The sequence below is a fragment of the Zalophus californianus genome, chromosome 15 (assembly GCF_009762305.2).
Source record: "Zalophus californianus isolate mZalCal1 chromosome 15, mZalCal1.pri.v2, whole genome shotgun sequence".
Taxonomy (NCBI): domain Eukaryota; kingdom Metazoa; phylum Chordata; class Mammalia; order Carnivora; family Otariidae; genus Zalophus; species Zalophus californianus.
In genome coordinates this window covers 27,545,284-27,560,308 of record NC_045609.1, presented here as the reverse complement: position 1 = coordinate 27,560,308, position 15,025 = coordinate 27,545,284, and the positions used below count along the sequence as shown (strand labels likewise).

Below are 15,025 nucleotides of genomic sequence, written 5' to 3'. Positions count from 1 at the left end.
ATTTCAAATCACTTTGAGCTCCCTAAGAAAGGCTTCACAGCAAGAGTTAAAATAGAAAGACATGAAATACTTTTCCTGAATTCTGATATGAGAAATAAATGAGTAATGACTGAGTTTATTAACACTCTTTCCAGGGCAGGGGCTGGGGGGAGGATATCTTCCTCTTGGTTTGGTTTAGAGACAGCCCAGCTCAGAGAGGGGAAGTCATTTCCATTATCACTGAGAATCTATGTGAGAGTGAGTCTTTGCTGGGACCATCTTAAGGGGTAATTTTACTCTTATGCAATGAGTAAAATCAGATCAAAAAAGATCTTTACTTGGACTTTAGAAGAAAGCAATATGTGTGGAATTATATTAAACCCTGTGTAGCATAGCACAACAGATAACTCAAAATGGGTTGAATGTAACTAGAAGCAGCTAGTAAATATCAGATCAACACAGAATAACAAATTTGGAGTAAAATGGAGGTATCCAAATTTCTACAAATGTTTTATCCAAAAATATAAAGGGTTTTGATGGGATGAAAGATAGAACAGTGGAGGAAGAGGAAAAAAGCAATAGAAACAAACAAACTTTTCCTGCATTCCAGCTATCTATGGGCTAAGCAATTCCTACTTAAAGCATCTTAGTACAATTGAGCCTCACCACAAACTTCAGGGTTAGTTATTATTATCTAAAACTTTGTTCTCATGGACCCTGGGAAACAAACTGAGGGTTTCAGTTGGGAGGGGTTGGGGAGAGGGGGTAACAGCGTGATGGGTATTAAGGAGGGCATATGCTGTGATGAGCACTGGGTGTTATACGTAACTACTGAATCAATGAACACTACATCAAAAACTAATGATGTAATATACAGTGACTAACTGAACATAGTAAAAAACAAACACAAAAACAAACAAACTTTGTTCTGAGGAAACCAATATTTAAAATGGTACACAAAATGCCAAAGCCCCACAATCACTAATCAGAGGGCCAGAATTCAAATTTAGGTCTGTATTACTCAACATAATTGGGTCTTTCCACTACATGATACTGCTCTAAGACAGTTGGTATCCCCTCCCCTAGAATGAAAACTGATTAAACACACACACACACACACACACACACACACACACACACGCACACACAAACACACACCTTCCAAAGTTACTGGATGCATAGAAGCAAGCTGTGTATAATATAGCGTAGACCTGCCTTCCTCCTCCCTGTCACAGTGTTTGCTCTGTTATTATTTGACTTCAGCCCTGAAGGAGTTAATGTCACCTCAAAAGTGATTAGAGTACTCCTATTTCTTTCTTAGTTTCCACTTAAACAATAACATTGTATATTCAACTTTTTATTTTTGCAATACCAGCCAACTGCTTGCCTTACAGAATGCAAATGCTGCCAGCAAATGTTTTGAACACTCCCCCATTGATTTTTTTCCTGAAAAGAAGAGGTCAGTCTTATGTTAAAGACAAAAACAAAAACAAAAACAAAAACACTAAAGGATGTGGGCATAAATGGTAGGCTTATCTCTTCCTGCAGTATCACCAACAAAAATGGTACTTGTGACTTCTGACAGCAGCAGTTGTTCTCAGTTTCTGTTAAATCACTTTATTTTGAGTTGACTAAAATACTGGAGTCAATGATGAAGTTATATGTCACTTCATGGTAGAGTATAATCCAAGTAATTAACAGCAGACATTTATAAGGAACAGATCACAGTAGGGACACCAGGCAGCCGTCTGTTGCAAAACAACAGGACCCAAGAAAAGAAATTTGATAACTGAATTTATTCAGCTGTTTCAGGGGCTGGTGATGTATCAAGGAAGGAAATTGCAAAGATTCTTTCTCAAGAATACTGTGGGAAGAATACACAAAAATGGCTAATAATAAAACACATGATTGTGTAGAAATTCCACAGTGGTGAACTCATGTTATTAATGCCTAAGGAAAAAGAATAAATTGCCCTCTGAACCTAGCTGCACATAGTCTCTGCAAAGAGGAGCTGCATGTAGAGATAAACATACACAACAGTTACTCAAATGTATCAGAGACCTTGGCAAGAGGGGGGACTATTAATATCCAATAGGAGTCCCTTGACATAAATGGAGAGGGCTGAGTGATGCTCAGGGCAAGGGTTAGAAAGCAAAGAAAATACTGGTTAAAGATCCATGAGATGGGAACGAATCTGAGGCCGTTAGGGTAGGAAATAGGTAGTTTTGCTCCACAGTGTGAGCTAATTATGGCAAGTTCCCATCGTTGGAGTTGTCCCAAGGGAAGGTAAACTCTCCACATCTCTGAAAATAAACAAAGGGCCTGTGTACAGAGCAAGGTTTAAGGAAAACCAGGGCTGGACTGAGAAGGAAACCCCTGCCCTTGCCCAGTTTTTAACAGCCAGGTGTAGAGATCTTCCACTTCACATTTGGTTGCTTTTCATGAAACCTGTTTGACTTCTGGATTTCTTACCAAGGCTCTGTATTACATGAATCATACATAATTTAAATGAAAACAAATATCAGATTAATTCTTGTTAAGTACTTTTTTTTCAGTTATCTCTTTTTTAAAAATTTTTTGTTATGTTAATCACCATATATTACATCATTTGTTTTGGTGTAGTGTTCCATGATTCATTGTTTGTGCATAACACCCAGTGCTCCATGCAGAATGTGCCCTCTTTAATACCCATCACCAGGCTAACCCATCCCCCTACCCTCCTCCCCTCTAGAACCCTCAGTTTGTTTTTCAGAGTCCATCGTCTCTCATGGTTCGTCTCCCCCTCTGACTTACTCCCCTTCATTCTTCCCCTCCTGCTATCTTCTTCTTTTTCTTTTTTCTTAACATATGTTGCATTATTTGTTTCAGAGGTCCAGATCTGTGATTCAACAGTCTTGCACAATTCACAGCACTCACCATAGCACATACCCCACCCAATGTCTATTACCCAGCCACCCCATCCCTCCCACCCCCAACCACTCCAGCAACACTCAGTTTGTTTCCTGAGATTAAGAATTCCTCATATCAGTGAGGTCATATGATACATGTCTTTCTCTGATTGACTTGTTAAGTACTTTTACTTGGATTTGCAATAATGACAGCTATCTTTACATTATTGCCCCAGTGAGATTAAGGAGAAGAGATTAAGTGAGATTGGATTAGATACTTAAGATTAGATGAAGATTAAGATTAGATACTACAACATAAAACAAAAAAATTTTGAAATACGGAAGATGGAAGCACAGTAGAGGTTCGGTGAGGACAAGTGTTTGCTGTTGCCATTGATATGCTTTGTTTTGCTCATATCCAACATTCTTTTCAGCTATCACTGATAATTTTGCTTCATCCATTCAAAAAGTATGGATGTACTTCATTGTAATGATATGACGCTAAGCAGGGCAGACCCAGTCCTTACATCACAGGGTAAACAATGACTGGCTGCTTGATTCAGCAACAACACTGCAATCAAGTCTGGTGAACATCAGAACAGTGGAAGTGGAGAGGTCAGGGAAAGCTTCACGGAGGAATCCAACCCCATCCAGCTCTTCCTGAGCCAGACACCACACAGATACAAGATGTTTAAGCTGAAACTGAAAAAAAGAAACAGAAGTAGCTTAGCTAACACTGAAGTTAAAATATTTATTATTTAATTTCCTAGAAAATTTAAATTCTTAGTAATTTTTGGTGCCATATCATGTCATACAGTTTTAATTAGAATTATCCCATCTATTTATCACACGTGAACAACTTGGTTTGTGATGACCACATAGGGATAGCCAAATCGCTATTCACCCCCAAAATACTTCCTCCTGATTATTTTGCTTTCTTTTTCTTTCAAAATTTATTGGGATATAATTCATATACCCTAATATTCAGCATTTTAAAGTGTAAAACTGGGTTACTTTAGTATATGCACATGATCATGCGATCATTACCACTATCTAATTCTAGGACATTGTGAGTATCCCAAAGGGAAACTGCATACCCATAAGCAGTCATTGCCCACTCCCTCCTTCCACCTCCTTTAAGAACCACTAATCAAATTTCTGTCTCTACAGTCTTGCCTATTCTAGACATTTCATACAAATGTAATCACACAACATGTGGTCTTTTGTGATTGAGTTCTTTCACTTATCATAACATCTTCAAGGTTCACCTATGTCACAGCATGTATCAGTACTCCATTTCTTTTTATAGCCAAATAATATTCTATTCTATAGAGTTTTGTTTATTCCTCAGTAGATGTATGTTTGAGTTGTTTCCACTTTTTGGCTATTATGATTGGTGCAGCTATGAACATTTCTTTTTACAAGTTTTTGTGTGGACACTTATTTTCATTTCTCTTGGGTATATACCTAGGAGTAGAATTTCTTGGTCATATTGGTAACTCTGTGCTTTCTTCTTGAAGTACTGCCAGACTTTTTTCCATTTTGCATTCTCACCAGCAATGCTTTGCTTTCTTTTTATAGACCCCGGAGGAACTGGAGGATGTTTCTGACTTGGAGGAGGAACATGAGGTGCGCAGTCACACCAGCATTCAGACTGAAGGGAAAACTGACCGGGTAAGTAACCTCCCTGGGAGGAGAGCTGTAGGCTGTGCCCTCTTCTTGTCAATCAGACAGCCTCTCACAGGTGGGACTCCAGGATCTAGAGATGGTTTTGCAAAAACCCAGGAAGAAGAGCTTCAGAATGCAGGGGCCACAGCATGAGGGGAATTACTTCCTTGACCTTGAAAACTTCCTTGATCTTTGAAAACAGCGAGACCATTTCTGGTTAGGTAGTAAATCACTACATGCCACTTTTGATCTTTATAGCAGTCATGGAAATGAGGAATTGAATTGTGTACACATTTGTTTAAAGTAGAAAAGAGAAAACAAGAAGTTATAAGTATACTCTGAAATTCTAGGAAAAAAAATTCTGAGAAACTACCCCTATACTTTTCTTCCTTTCTGCAATGCCACCTTCTCGTACCTTCAACACACAAACGCGCGCACACACACACACACACACACACACACACACACACCCCTCCAAATGCTAACCAACTTCTGAATTACTCTGAGGTATTGTATTTCACTTTACTAATACCCTTATACCCAGTGCTTGGGAATCTGTGAAAGTTTGGTTTCCTAGCCAATGATAGCTTGCAACTGCAGACCAGACTGCAGAACTTGGGTCTGACAGCCAGGCCGTAGAACATAGCAACTAAGACTGCCCTAGAACACATCTGAATTAGCCATTTCCTTACTGTGTCACCTGGGAAACTCACTCAGCCTTTCTCTAACTTGGTTCCCTGATTTATAAAGTGAGGATACTACAAGTATTCTCTATATGTGGATTATTGTGGGAATAACTCAGCTAACTAGTAGAGCACTCAACACACTGCTTAGCTCATAGTAAGTTCTCAATAATCATGAGTTATTATTTGTAGTTGTCGTAGGGATAGTATAATTATAATCACCATTATTACTACTATTAATTAGTTAAATTCAGTGGCATTACATTTGGAGATGGATAGGAAAAGATAAATTTAAGAAAGTTCCATGTGTTCAAATGTTCAGATTACTTAGAACTGATATATATTAGTCACAGCACCTGTGTTTTATTAGAAATGGTGGTTTTCTTGAGTTTCCATTCCTTGCTGATTATTCCCAGCTGGGTTATTCCCAGCCCTCTATAGAGAAGCCAGTTCATATTGGGAACTGTCTGGGGGCACCCAGCATCTGAAAGAAGTTTCCTTCCAATCTAGTAGGCATCTTTGGTAAGAGTTCAATTTTTCCAAATGGCAATGGAATGGGAAATAAATTTTGCTAATGGCATAGTTTACTTATGCTTTCAGGTAAGTGAGTGAGTGGTTCACTTCGGCTGGCGGCTGAGCCATGGAGGTGGAGGGTGGTTGTCAGGATTTACAAAGTAACTGATAGGAGGAAATTTTGTTAAAATAAATGTACCTTAGAAAGATGCTGGGATTAGGATAAACATGCCATAGTTCTCATTCTGGATCATCACATGTAGACAATGAAGCCTTGGTTAAGACCTTAAGACTTAGAAACTTCAAGTTTCTTTATCTGAAAATGAGAAAAATAATATCATACCTTCTCACAGCATTATTGATAACTTCAAAGAAGATAATGCAAATAAAAGTGTTTTATAAGGCTTAAAATTTATATGCTAAGAAAATAAGCTTATTACTACTATTTTGATTTGTGTTTTTGTTCTTGGCTGGGGTTACAGGCCAGCTAGATGGCAACCTGACTATTGTAGGTTAAGAAGTTGATGATCTCCATGGTCCTGGATCTTAAGAATCTTCCATAGAAGCCACTCTTTCTAACCATGTAGAAATCACCCTGGAGCTGCTCTGTATTCTGGATTTGTGTTCCACTGTGCACAGCTCCCAGACAGGGCAGTTCATTTGGAATGCCCCTGGGCAATACCCTCACTACTGTCTCATGGCAAGATAGATCCCTAAGCATCAAATCTACTGGAAGCAACATTATATTCAACCTGGCCACTCTCTGCTCTAGTAAATCTCTCCTCATAAATTCCAAGTAGTTTAAATTTTCTTCACTTCCTGCCTTGAGGCTTTTCTGAAATTGCTGTGTGGAATTCCTCAGGAAGCTGTTCAGATATTCTAATACATACACAATCTTATGTGAAGCATTAACACTCCACAGAGCAACCTTGATGAATACTCTTATATTCCCTGGATGGGCCATTTTGCATTTTCCATAGGTCTTCAAAGGATTCCCAGGGGGATCAAGCCACACCTCCCACCACGGTGAACAGCTTGATAATATACCTTTGGATTTGCTCTCCTTTTTTCTTCCCTGATCCATTTTTCCCAGGCTCCTGGTTCAGTTCCCCAAGATTTCATCCCAGAATCAGCTACCTTCCATTCTTAGGCTCTGCTTTTGAGGGAAAACAAGAAAAGATAGTCACAGTATATAAACTACTTAATTATCACATTAACTTTGCTATATTGATACATTATCCCGGTTTTACTAATAAGATCACTGAGGCGCAGATTTATATAACTTGTCTAGTAAGTGGGTTATGTTTTCAGACAAAGAACTTTGGTGATTACCACATCAACTCACTTAAAACATAGAGTTAGTGGAATGAATCTTTTACTAAGAAGCAAACAAATCACCACCACCACCACCACAATAAACTTGATTCGCCATCAATGGAATGAAAGGATGCTGGTCTGAGAACTGGAGGAAGGATACAAATTTTCTTTTATAATTTAAATAATGATTATCATAAAGCGTGGACGATTTAACTCAAATAAGAACGTCTTGTTGAAAATCTGATTCGTATCAACAAAACCAAAAGACAACCGACAGAATGTGAGAAGATATTTGCAAATGACATATCAGATAAAGGGCTAGTATTCAAAATCTATAAAGAACTTATCAAACTCAACACCCAGAGAACAAATAATCCAATCAAGACAGGGGTAGAAGACATGAACAGACATTTCTGCAAAGAAGACATCCAAATGGCCAACAGACACATGAAAAAGTGCTCAACATTACTCGGCATCAGGGAAATCCAAATCAAAACCTCAATGAGATATCACCTCACACCAGTCAGAATGGCTAAAATTAACAAGTCAGGAAACGACAGATGTTGGCAAGGATGCAGAGAAAGGGGAACCCTCCTACACTGTTGGTGGGAATGCAAGCTGGTGCAGCCACTCTGGGAAATAGCACAGAGTTTCCTCAAAAAGTTGAAAATAGAGCTACTGTATGACCCAGCAATTGCACTACTGGGTATTTACCCCAAAGATAAAAATGTAGTGATCCGAAGGTGTACATGCACCCCAATGTTTATAGCAGCAATGTCCGCAATAGCCAAAGTGTGGAAAGAGCCAAGATGTCCATCAACAGATGAATGGATAAAGAAGAGTTAGTACACACACACACACACACACACACACACACACACACACACACACACACACACACACACACGGAATATTATGCAGCCATCAAAAAATGAAATCTTGCCATTTGCAACAATGTGGATGGAACTAGAGGGTAGTATGCTAAGTGAAATAAGTCAATCAGAGAACTCACTGATATGAGGAATTTGAGAAACAAGACAGAAGATCATAGGGAAAGGGAGGGAAAAATGAAACAAGATGAAACCAGAGAGAGACACACCATAAGAGTCTCTTAATCTCAGGAAACAAACTGAGGGTTGCTGGAGTGGAAGGGGGTGGGAGGGATGGGTGGCTGGGTGATGGACATTGGGGAGGGTATGTGCTATGGTGAGCACTGTGAATTGTGTAAGACTGATGAATCACAGACCTGTACTCCTGAAACAAATAATACATTATATGTTAATAAAAAATAAAAAAAAATCTGATTTGTGAGTTTATTCCTACAGATTCTGTGCTCACGGTAGACCAGCTCAAACTATCCCCCACCCAAACCACCTGAGCAAAATGGTCATGTTTAGGCAGGTTTTATGATATCTCTCAGACATCTGGCACCCCTAATAGACCCCATATTCTCTATAATTATACCTCTATGCTTATCTTTCTATGTTCAGTCTCCTATCCATTTGAGACTTTATCTCTGTATTCTATCCAGCATTTCTGAAGTTTGCATCCATTGGACTGAGTATACATTTTGACACATTTCCCAGATACCATCAGGTTGAGAAGATACCATAATATTTTGAAGTGAATTCTGTTGAGAATTTTTTGAATATTCATGCCATGCTCAATGAGGAATTTCTGGTCAGTGAACAAGACATGTGTTTGGGTTCCTTTTTGTTTGCTGCTAAATGCCTTTTTGGTTCTTGGCTTATGCAGACTCTGCTATATGGAACATGCAGTAGAACCAATTTCAGGCACTGTTTAGTAAAGGAGTGACAGTTATTTATTATCATTTTACTTTCTGCATCTCACTCCTAGTGCCTTTGGCTTAACATCATCTGTTATTGCTGTCATCAGTGGCAAATGCCACTGGGCATTGTAAAGGTCTATAACCAACAAGTAATGATTTAGAGTCCATGGTCAATGAGAGTAAAATACTAAAAGACCAATAGTGTATGCCTTATGAAGTAGCAGAGGGACAGCAGTGGAAATTAGTGATTATCTTAATTATTAAACAGGAATACTCACTGGACCAGTACTGTGGTTATATCCAATAATCAGGCATTCCACAGTGATACCCGAGTATGATTTTGCTATAGGTTTACAGAACATTCTTTAAAGATCTCATTGTTTATTTTGTTCATGCTCTTAGCAAGGATAAAATAGAAATCTTTTATCTTAAAAACTCAAATTTGAAAGAGACATGAAAATAGACTCCTGTTAAGATCATCAAATTTCTAAACGTACTGATAATAAGACTTTTTGGCAAGTCCTAAAAGCTTTCTAAAAGATTATACTAAATACACACTAACTCATATTTTCTATTTAAACAGAACAGGGCCAGTTATCATTTAACACTTTATAGCTTACAGAATATTTCCAAATTGGTGTCTTACATAACAAATCCCTGGAGTTTTTCTTTTTCCCTTGATTTTACTAATTAGGGAATTTAACTCAAAGAATTTCAGTAGTATATGCAAATCATGTAGACTGGAACCAAATCCCAGGTCTTCCAGCACAAACCACACTCTGTCCAGTGTAGCACACTTGTAAATTGGGTAGAATCTCACCATACCTTAAGACCTCATTGCCCACCTACTGTTACAGCCAGTATTAAGGAGTTGGCATTATTTCTCTACTAGAAAAATGATTCCTGAAACTGAAGACCATAAACTTTAAGTATCAGATCTGCTTAAGCCTCACAAGTTTTGAAATGTCTCAATGGTATAATCTCGCATCAGTAACAAAACCATTTTGTTGGTTACCATTTAGAAACTACATGGTGATGCCCAGCCCTTGTCAGTCTCTCCCTGGTGGATCACTTCACCTTGATGAAATGGAATATTAATCAGATAGAGTCAGATAGTGGTAGACCTTGTAGGACAACAATCCTGGGTCTCCAAGCACAGAATCCAGAAAAAAGAGGCAGTTACTCCTCAGTCTCTTATCACATTGGCCTCTGTGATATTTCAATAGAAGGAGCATTCTAATTTCTAGATTTCCCCCCTCATTTATTATCTGCAGTAGGGGCAGCGGGAAATAAATAGCATCAGCAGGGTGGTGGCTAAAAGTATGTTTCTCATGCCTATCTGGAGTTTTAGAAAGACTTAAGAAATTATGGGGCACCTGGGTGGTTCAGTCTGTTAAGTATCTGACTTGATCTGAGGGTCGTGAGTTCAAACCCCATGTTGGGCCCCATGCTGGGCATGGAACTTACTTTTAAAAAAAGACAATAAAATAGATTGAAAGAGAGTTTTGTGAGTGGAATGGTTGAGCAAGTGACTCGCCTTTGCTAGCATTGCCTTATAATATAGAAGTGTATGAACTTGGGAGTCATATAAGCCTTGGTTCAAATCTGGGTTCCACCCATTACTATCCATATGATCCTGGAAAAGTTAGTTTACATTTCAAAGTGCTTTCTCATCTGTAAAATTGTGATGATAATAATAATGATAGTATCTATTTTATAGTTGTTCTTGAAGATTAAACTAGATACATGAAAAATTTCAGTTCAGTTCTTGGCACATAGGAAGTGCTCAATCAATTTTGATTTTTATAAAAAATGAATTTCGTGGTAAGTCTAGACTTGTGTGTTATTGTTATACTTTGACTTCCTTTTGAGTAGCTCAAGAAGCTTTGTAAATAAAAGTCTCAGTCTTCTAGTATGAGACTCCTTTGGTTTCTTGGTTTTGTGGTGAAAAACATTTTGACATGCTGGAAATTCTATTACCAAAAGTCTTTTGAAGTAGGGTTTTTTTTTTTTTTCCCCCACCAGGAGGAGGACTTATCAGAAACTGCTTCAATATGTTAGAAGGAAGATGACATTAATGTGATTTTTAATGATGCTGGCCCTTTATGTATATCTAATTCACATACATAATGTAGAACTGAAATAGTGATCACAAAAACCAACTCTTGATAGTAGGATAAAACAGAAAATTTGCCACAGTAATTGTCAAGTTTGTATTTTCTTTATTGAATGCCCTGCCCTGGGAGTTTTTCTTCTTTGTGGAATATTGGTACTGTGGTGATCCGTTAGTTTTGATTTCTCTCAGTCTTCACTTACCTTCATCAAATTATATAGGGCTTAATTTCCAAAGTTTATGGTACATACTCAAAAAAAAAAAGAAAAAGAAAAAGTCATTCATCCCGACATTTATAGGATGCATGTTAGGACCAGTTTTTCAAGCAGTCATTTAAAATCACCTTGTATTGAATGAAATCTTATCATTTGCAACAACATAGATGGACCTAATAATGGATCTAGAGAGATAATGCTAAGTGAAATAAGTCAGTCAGAGAAAGATAAATACCATATGATTTCATTCATATGTAGAATTGAAGAAACAAGATAAATGAAAAAATTAAAAAAGAGGCAAACCAAAAACAAAACAAAAACCAGACTCTTAACTGTAGAGAACAAACTGATGGTTACCACAGGGGAGGTGGGATGGGTGAAATAGGTGATGCGGATTAAGAGTACACTCATCATGATGAGCACTGAGTAATGTATAGAATTGTTGAATCACTGTATTGTACACCTGAAAGTAATATAACACTGTATGTTAACTATACTGGAATTAAAATAAAAAATAAAATTTCCTTTTATTTCTCTACTCCTGTCCAAGAAGAACATATGTTCTAGTGGTTCTTCCTTCTGCCTGTACAGCTTGAAAGGCAATAGGTCTAAACACTAAACAGAAGATTTTATTCTGTTTCACAGAATTTAAACTTTGATGATAGTGTCTTGTAGGTGAGAACTGAAAGAGGAAACTCATTTAACATGACTGACAAAGGCCAGATTTTCATTTGAAAGTATTTGAAGTTGTGGTCTCTGAATGCTGAAATTCAGTTTAGTGAACAAAACATTAAAAAGAAACACTTAGAAATTTATAATTTCAATTTTAGTCAGATCATATTTCAGCATGATAAAATTATACTACCTTTTTAAAGGATATATTATTCATCATATTTACTGATGATCCAAAATTAAGGAAATTGTAATGTAGTCTTTGATGATTAAGATTTGTCATATCTTTAATATTATCTTCCCTTAAGAGCATATAGTTTGTAAGTCTGCTCTGCCTTAAAGAATATCTTTGAGTCCACTGAGTTTATATAACTTCTATACATAGAAGTAAATTGGGACCGAAATAAGAACAGTTGCCTAGGTTACTGGACACAACCTCAAAACGTCAGCAGCAGCAAATGAATTGGAGCATGTCAAATGTTAAAATACAGGAGATATTTCTTGGGGTAAAAAAAAAAATAAGCCATGTACACTCTAACATCATGTTGGTGATTGGGAGAACGTCCTCCTTGTGGCTTTTGCTCACCTGAATATCCTCCACCATGACGATAGAAAAAATGCCATGAATGGGTAGTTTATTTTAAAAATTGAAAACATTTTAATAGGCCCTATTTATTATCAGAATAAACTCTCAGTAACTCCAGTTGATACTGAATTAACATACAAAATATGGTAAGACATGACCTCATTACCTTTTTCATGATATAATTTGGTTTAGGTTACTATGAGAAATGCAACTTGCATAAGCCTGGATGAAATTACATTGCTCAAGCAGCGCTACACTAGGCAATGCACTTTCTCTTCATTGGTTTCTTTAATTTCTGTTGTGTACTTCTCAATAACTCTGCTTTCCTATCTTTCTGGGTGATGATTCTTTTTTTTTTAAGATTTTATTTATTTGAGAGAGAATGAGAGAGAGAGAGAGCACGAGAAGGGGGAGGGTCAGAGGGAGAAGCAGACTCCCTGCTGAGCAGGGAGCCCGATGCGGGACTCAATTCCGGGACTCCAGGATCATGACCTGAGCGGAAGGCAGTCACTTAACCAACTGAGCCACCCAGGCGACCCTGGCTGATCGTTCTTAGTGCTTCATGGTTTCCTCTTCCTCTATCTACTTCTCAAGCATTAGGGTTCACTGGAGTTCCGATCTAAGCTCTATAGTCCTCCAATTCTTCCCAATTTTCCTGAACACTCTCATGCAGTCCCAAGATTTCAGATGTCTTACATAGACAAGAGAACGTAGCCACATGAAGTCTCGTGAGCTCTGACTACTTACATTGGTAGGCCTGTAAGTTTCCTCTCCTCGCGTGGCTTACAGGCTCTTGTGGCACTTGCTGTTTCCAAGCCTGAATGCATCACCTTACCCTACAAATCTACTCTAACCCCTATATTCCTTATAACACTTCTGTACATTTGGTGGAACACATCTGAACCTGGGAATAATTTTTACTCCCCTCCACAGCTAGGCATACAACATGTCCCAACTTTACTATCTTCTAAATATTTCTGAACTTTTCTATATATATATATATATATATATATTTTTTTTTTTTTACCACCTCCACTATCACTACCTTCAAAGAAAATGTTGCATTGGACAAAATTAAACAGGAAAGGAAGATTTTAATCAAGGCTATTGCAGTAAGGGGGAGAGAACTTTGTTCTCCTGGAACAAAGGGATGAAAATCTTTCAGAGATGGGGTGAGGGAGATTGTAGGCCTCTGTTTTTGCTAATTGGCTTTGCCCAAAGGAAAAGTGGAATTTCTCTATCTTTATGACAGGAGGTACTTTTACAACTTGGAGCAAGGTGCCTCTAAAGAGGTTCCAGCCCTCCCACAGAGCCTCAGGGTATGGGCTCTATGTTCCTTGATGATGGCATGTCAAAGGGACAGCTCCCTAGTTCTTGAGAAAGACAGTCCTTGTTTGGAAAGCTGCTGAGAAACATCTAGAAATATTTACATCTTAAAGGGGCAGAGAAAGAATTTACAATTACAAGTTTTGTAAAGTATATGCTGTAAGAAAAGAAAGATCAGGGACCTAGAGTCAGAAAGAAACCTGTGTAAAATTCAGTCAAGCTGAGGAGAACGTTAAGGCCATCTTGGTCACTATCTTAGGTCAGGTCCTGTCATCTCTCACCTAGATTTTCTTTAGCAGACTCCTAAATTGTCTCCTGCCTTTAGTAAACTTTCATTCTCCCACTTGAACTTAAGATGGTATTCCGAAAGTACAAATCTATCATCTATCACCATTCATAAAATCCCTTCAAGGTCTCAGTGTCTCCCCTTGTCCTTAGCATGAAATCCAGTCCCTCAATGCCCTAAGAGAACCAGGTTCTGCTTCCTGCTTTTCTCTTCAGCCTCATATTTCATACTTTCTCTCCAACCCCTTTTCATTGTATAGATGTCTTCCTTCCTCTAAGCGCCAGGCTCTCCCTCACATCCCTCTCTGAGGTGAGCAATTCCCTCAACTCGCCATCCTGCTCTTCACCAAGAATACCTGCTCATCATTAGGATTCCAGATTAGCCTCAACTTCACTAATACAAATTGAAGTGTAGTTTCCTTCCATCATTCAGGCCTAGATCTGAATGTAGCACATGGAGATTCCCATATCATGACATTCATTGTGCATGCATAATTTCTTACATAATCGTGTTTCTTCTCCACTCTTAAACCTCACTAAACCTCATTAGACCAGGGAACATGGTTTTTGTCTCATTTAGTGCATTTTTACACTGCCTGGTATAGGTATATGAGAGACAATGAGGATAACCTTCCTTTTGTAAGACAATTTACCTCAAAAGTATACTGTTCCTCAATATACTGAACCTGGGGGATTGCCTTCATTTCTTTCTTGCTCTTTCTTCCTTCCAATGGTTGTACCTACTTGTGCCAGATAAATCTTACTATAAATTGCTAGGTCTTTTCTCTGAAATATTCAATGGCTCTCTACGACCTAGTCCCAGCTATTATAAATATTAGTTGTTCTGATTTTTTTGCCAAAGTCCTTTGCAATGCCCCCTTATTCCTGGCTCTATAAAGTATACAAATTCAAAAACTGCTTTTTATTTGTTGAAATGAGAACATTTCTTGTGTTCCTGAGAGGTAGGGCTATCCCTGAGGCTGTGTCCATG

At 38.0% G+C, this 15,025-nt stretch overlaps 1 protein-coding gene across 3 annotated transcripts in view; it reads left to right on the top strand.

Moving 5' to 3' along the window:
- Positions 1-15,025, top strand: part of CTNNA3 (catenin alpha 3) — a 1,953,765-nt gene that overhangs the window by 1,757,885 nt on the left and 180,855 nt on the right. For all 3 annotated transcript variants that reach the window (XM_027595012.1, XM_027595021.1, XM_027595027.1), the window contains one exon: positions 4,449-4,541. In XM_027595012.1, the coding sequence (XP_027450813.1) occupies positions 4,449-4,541 (93 nt within the window). The remainder of the gene's footprint in view (positions 1-4,448; positions 4,542-15,025) is intronic.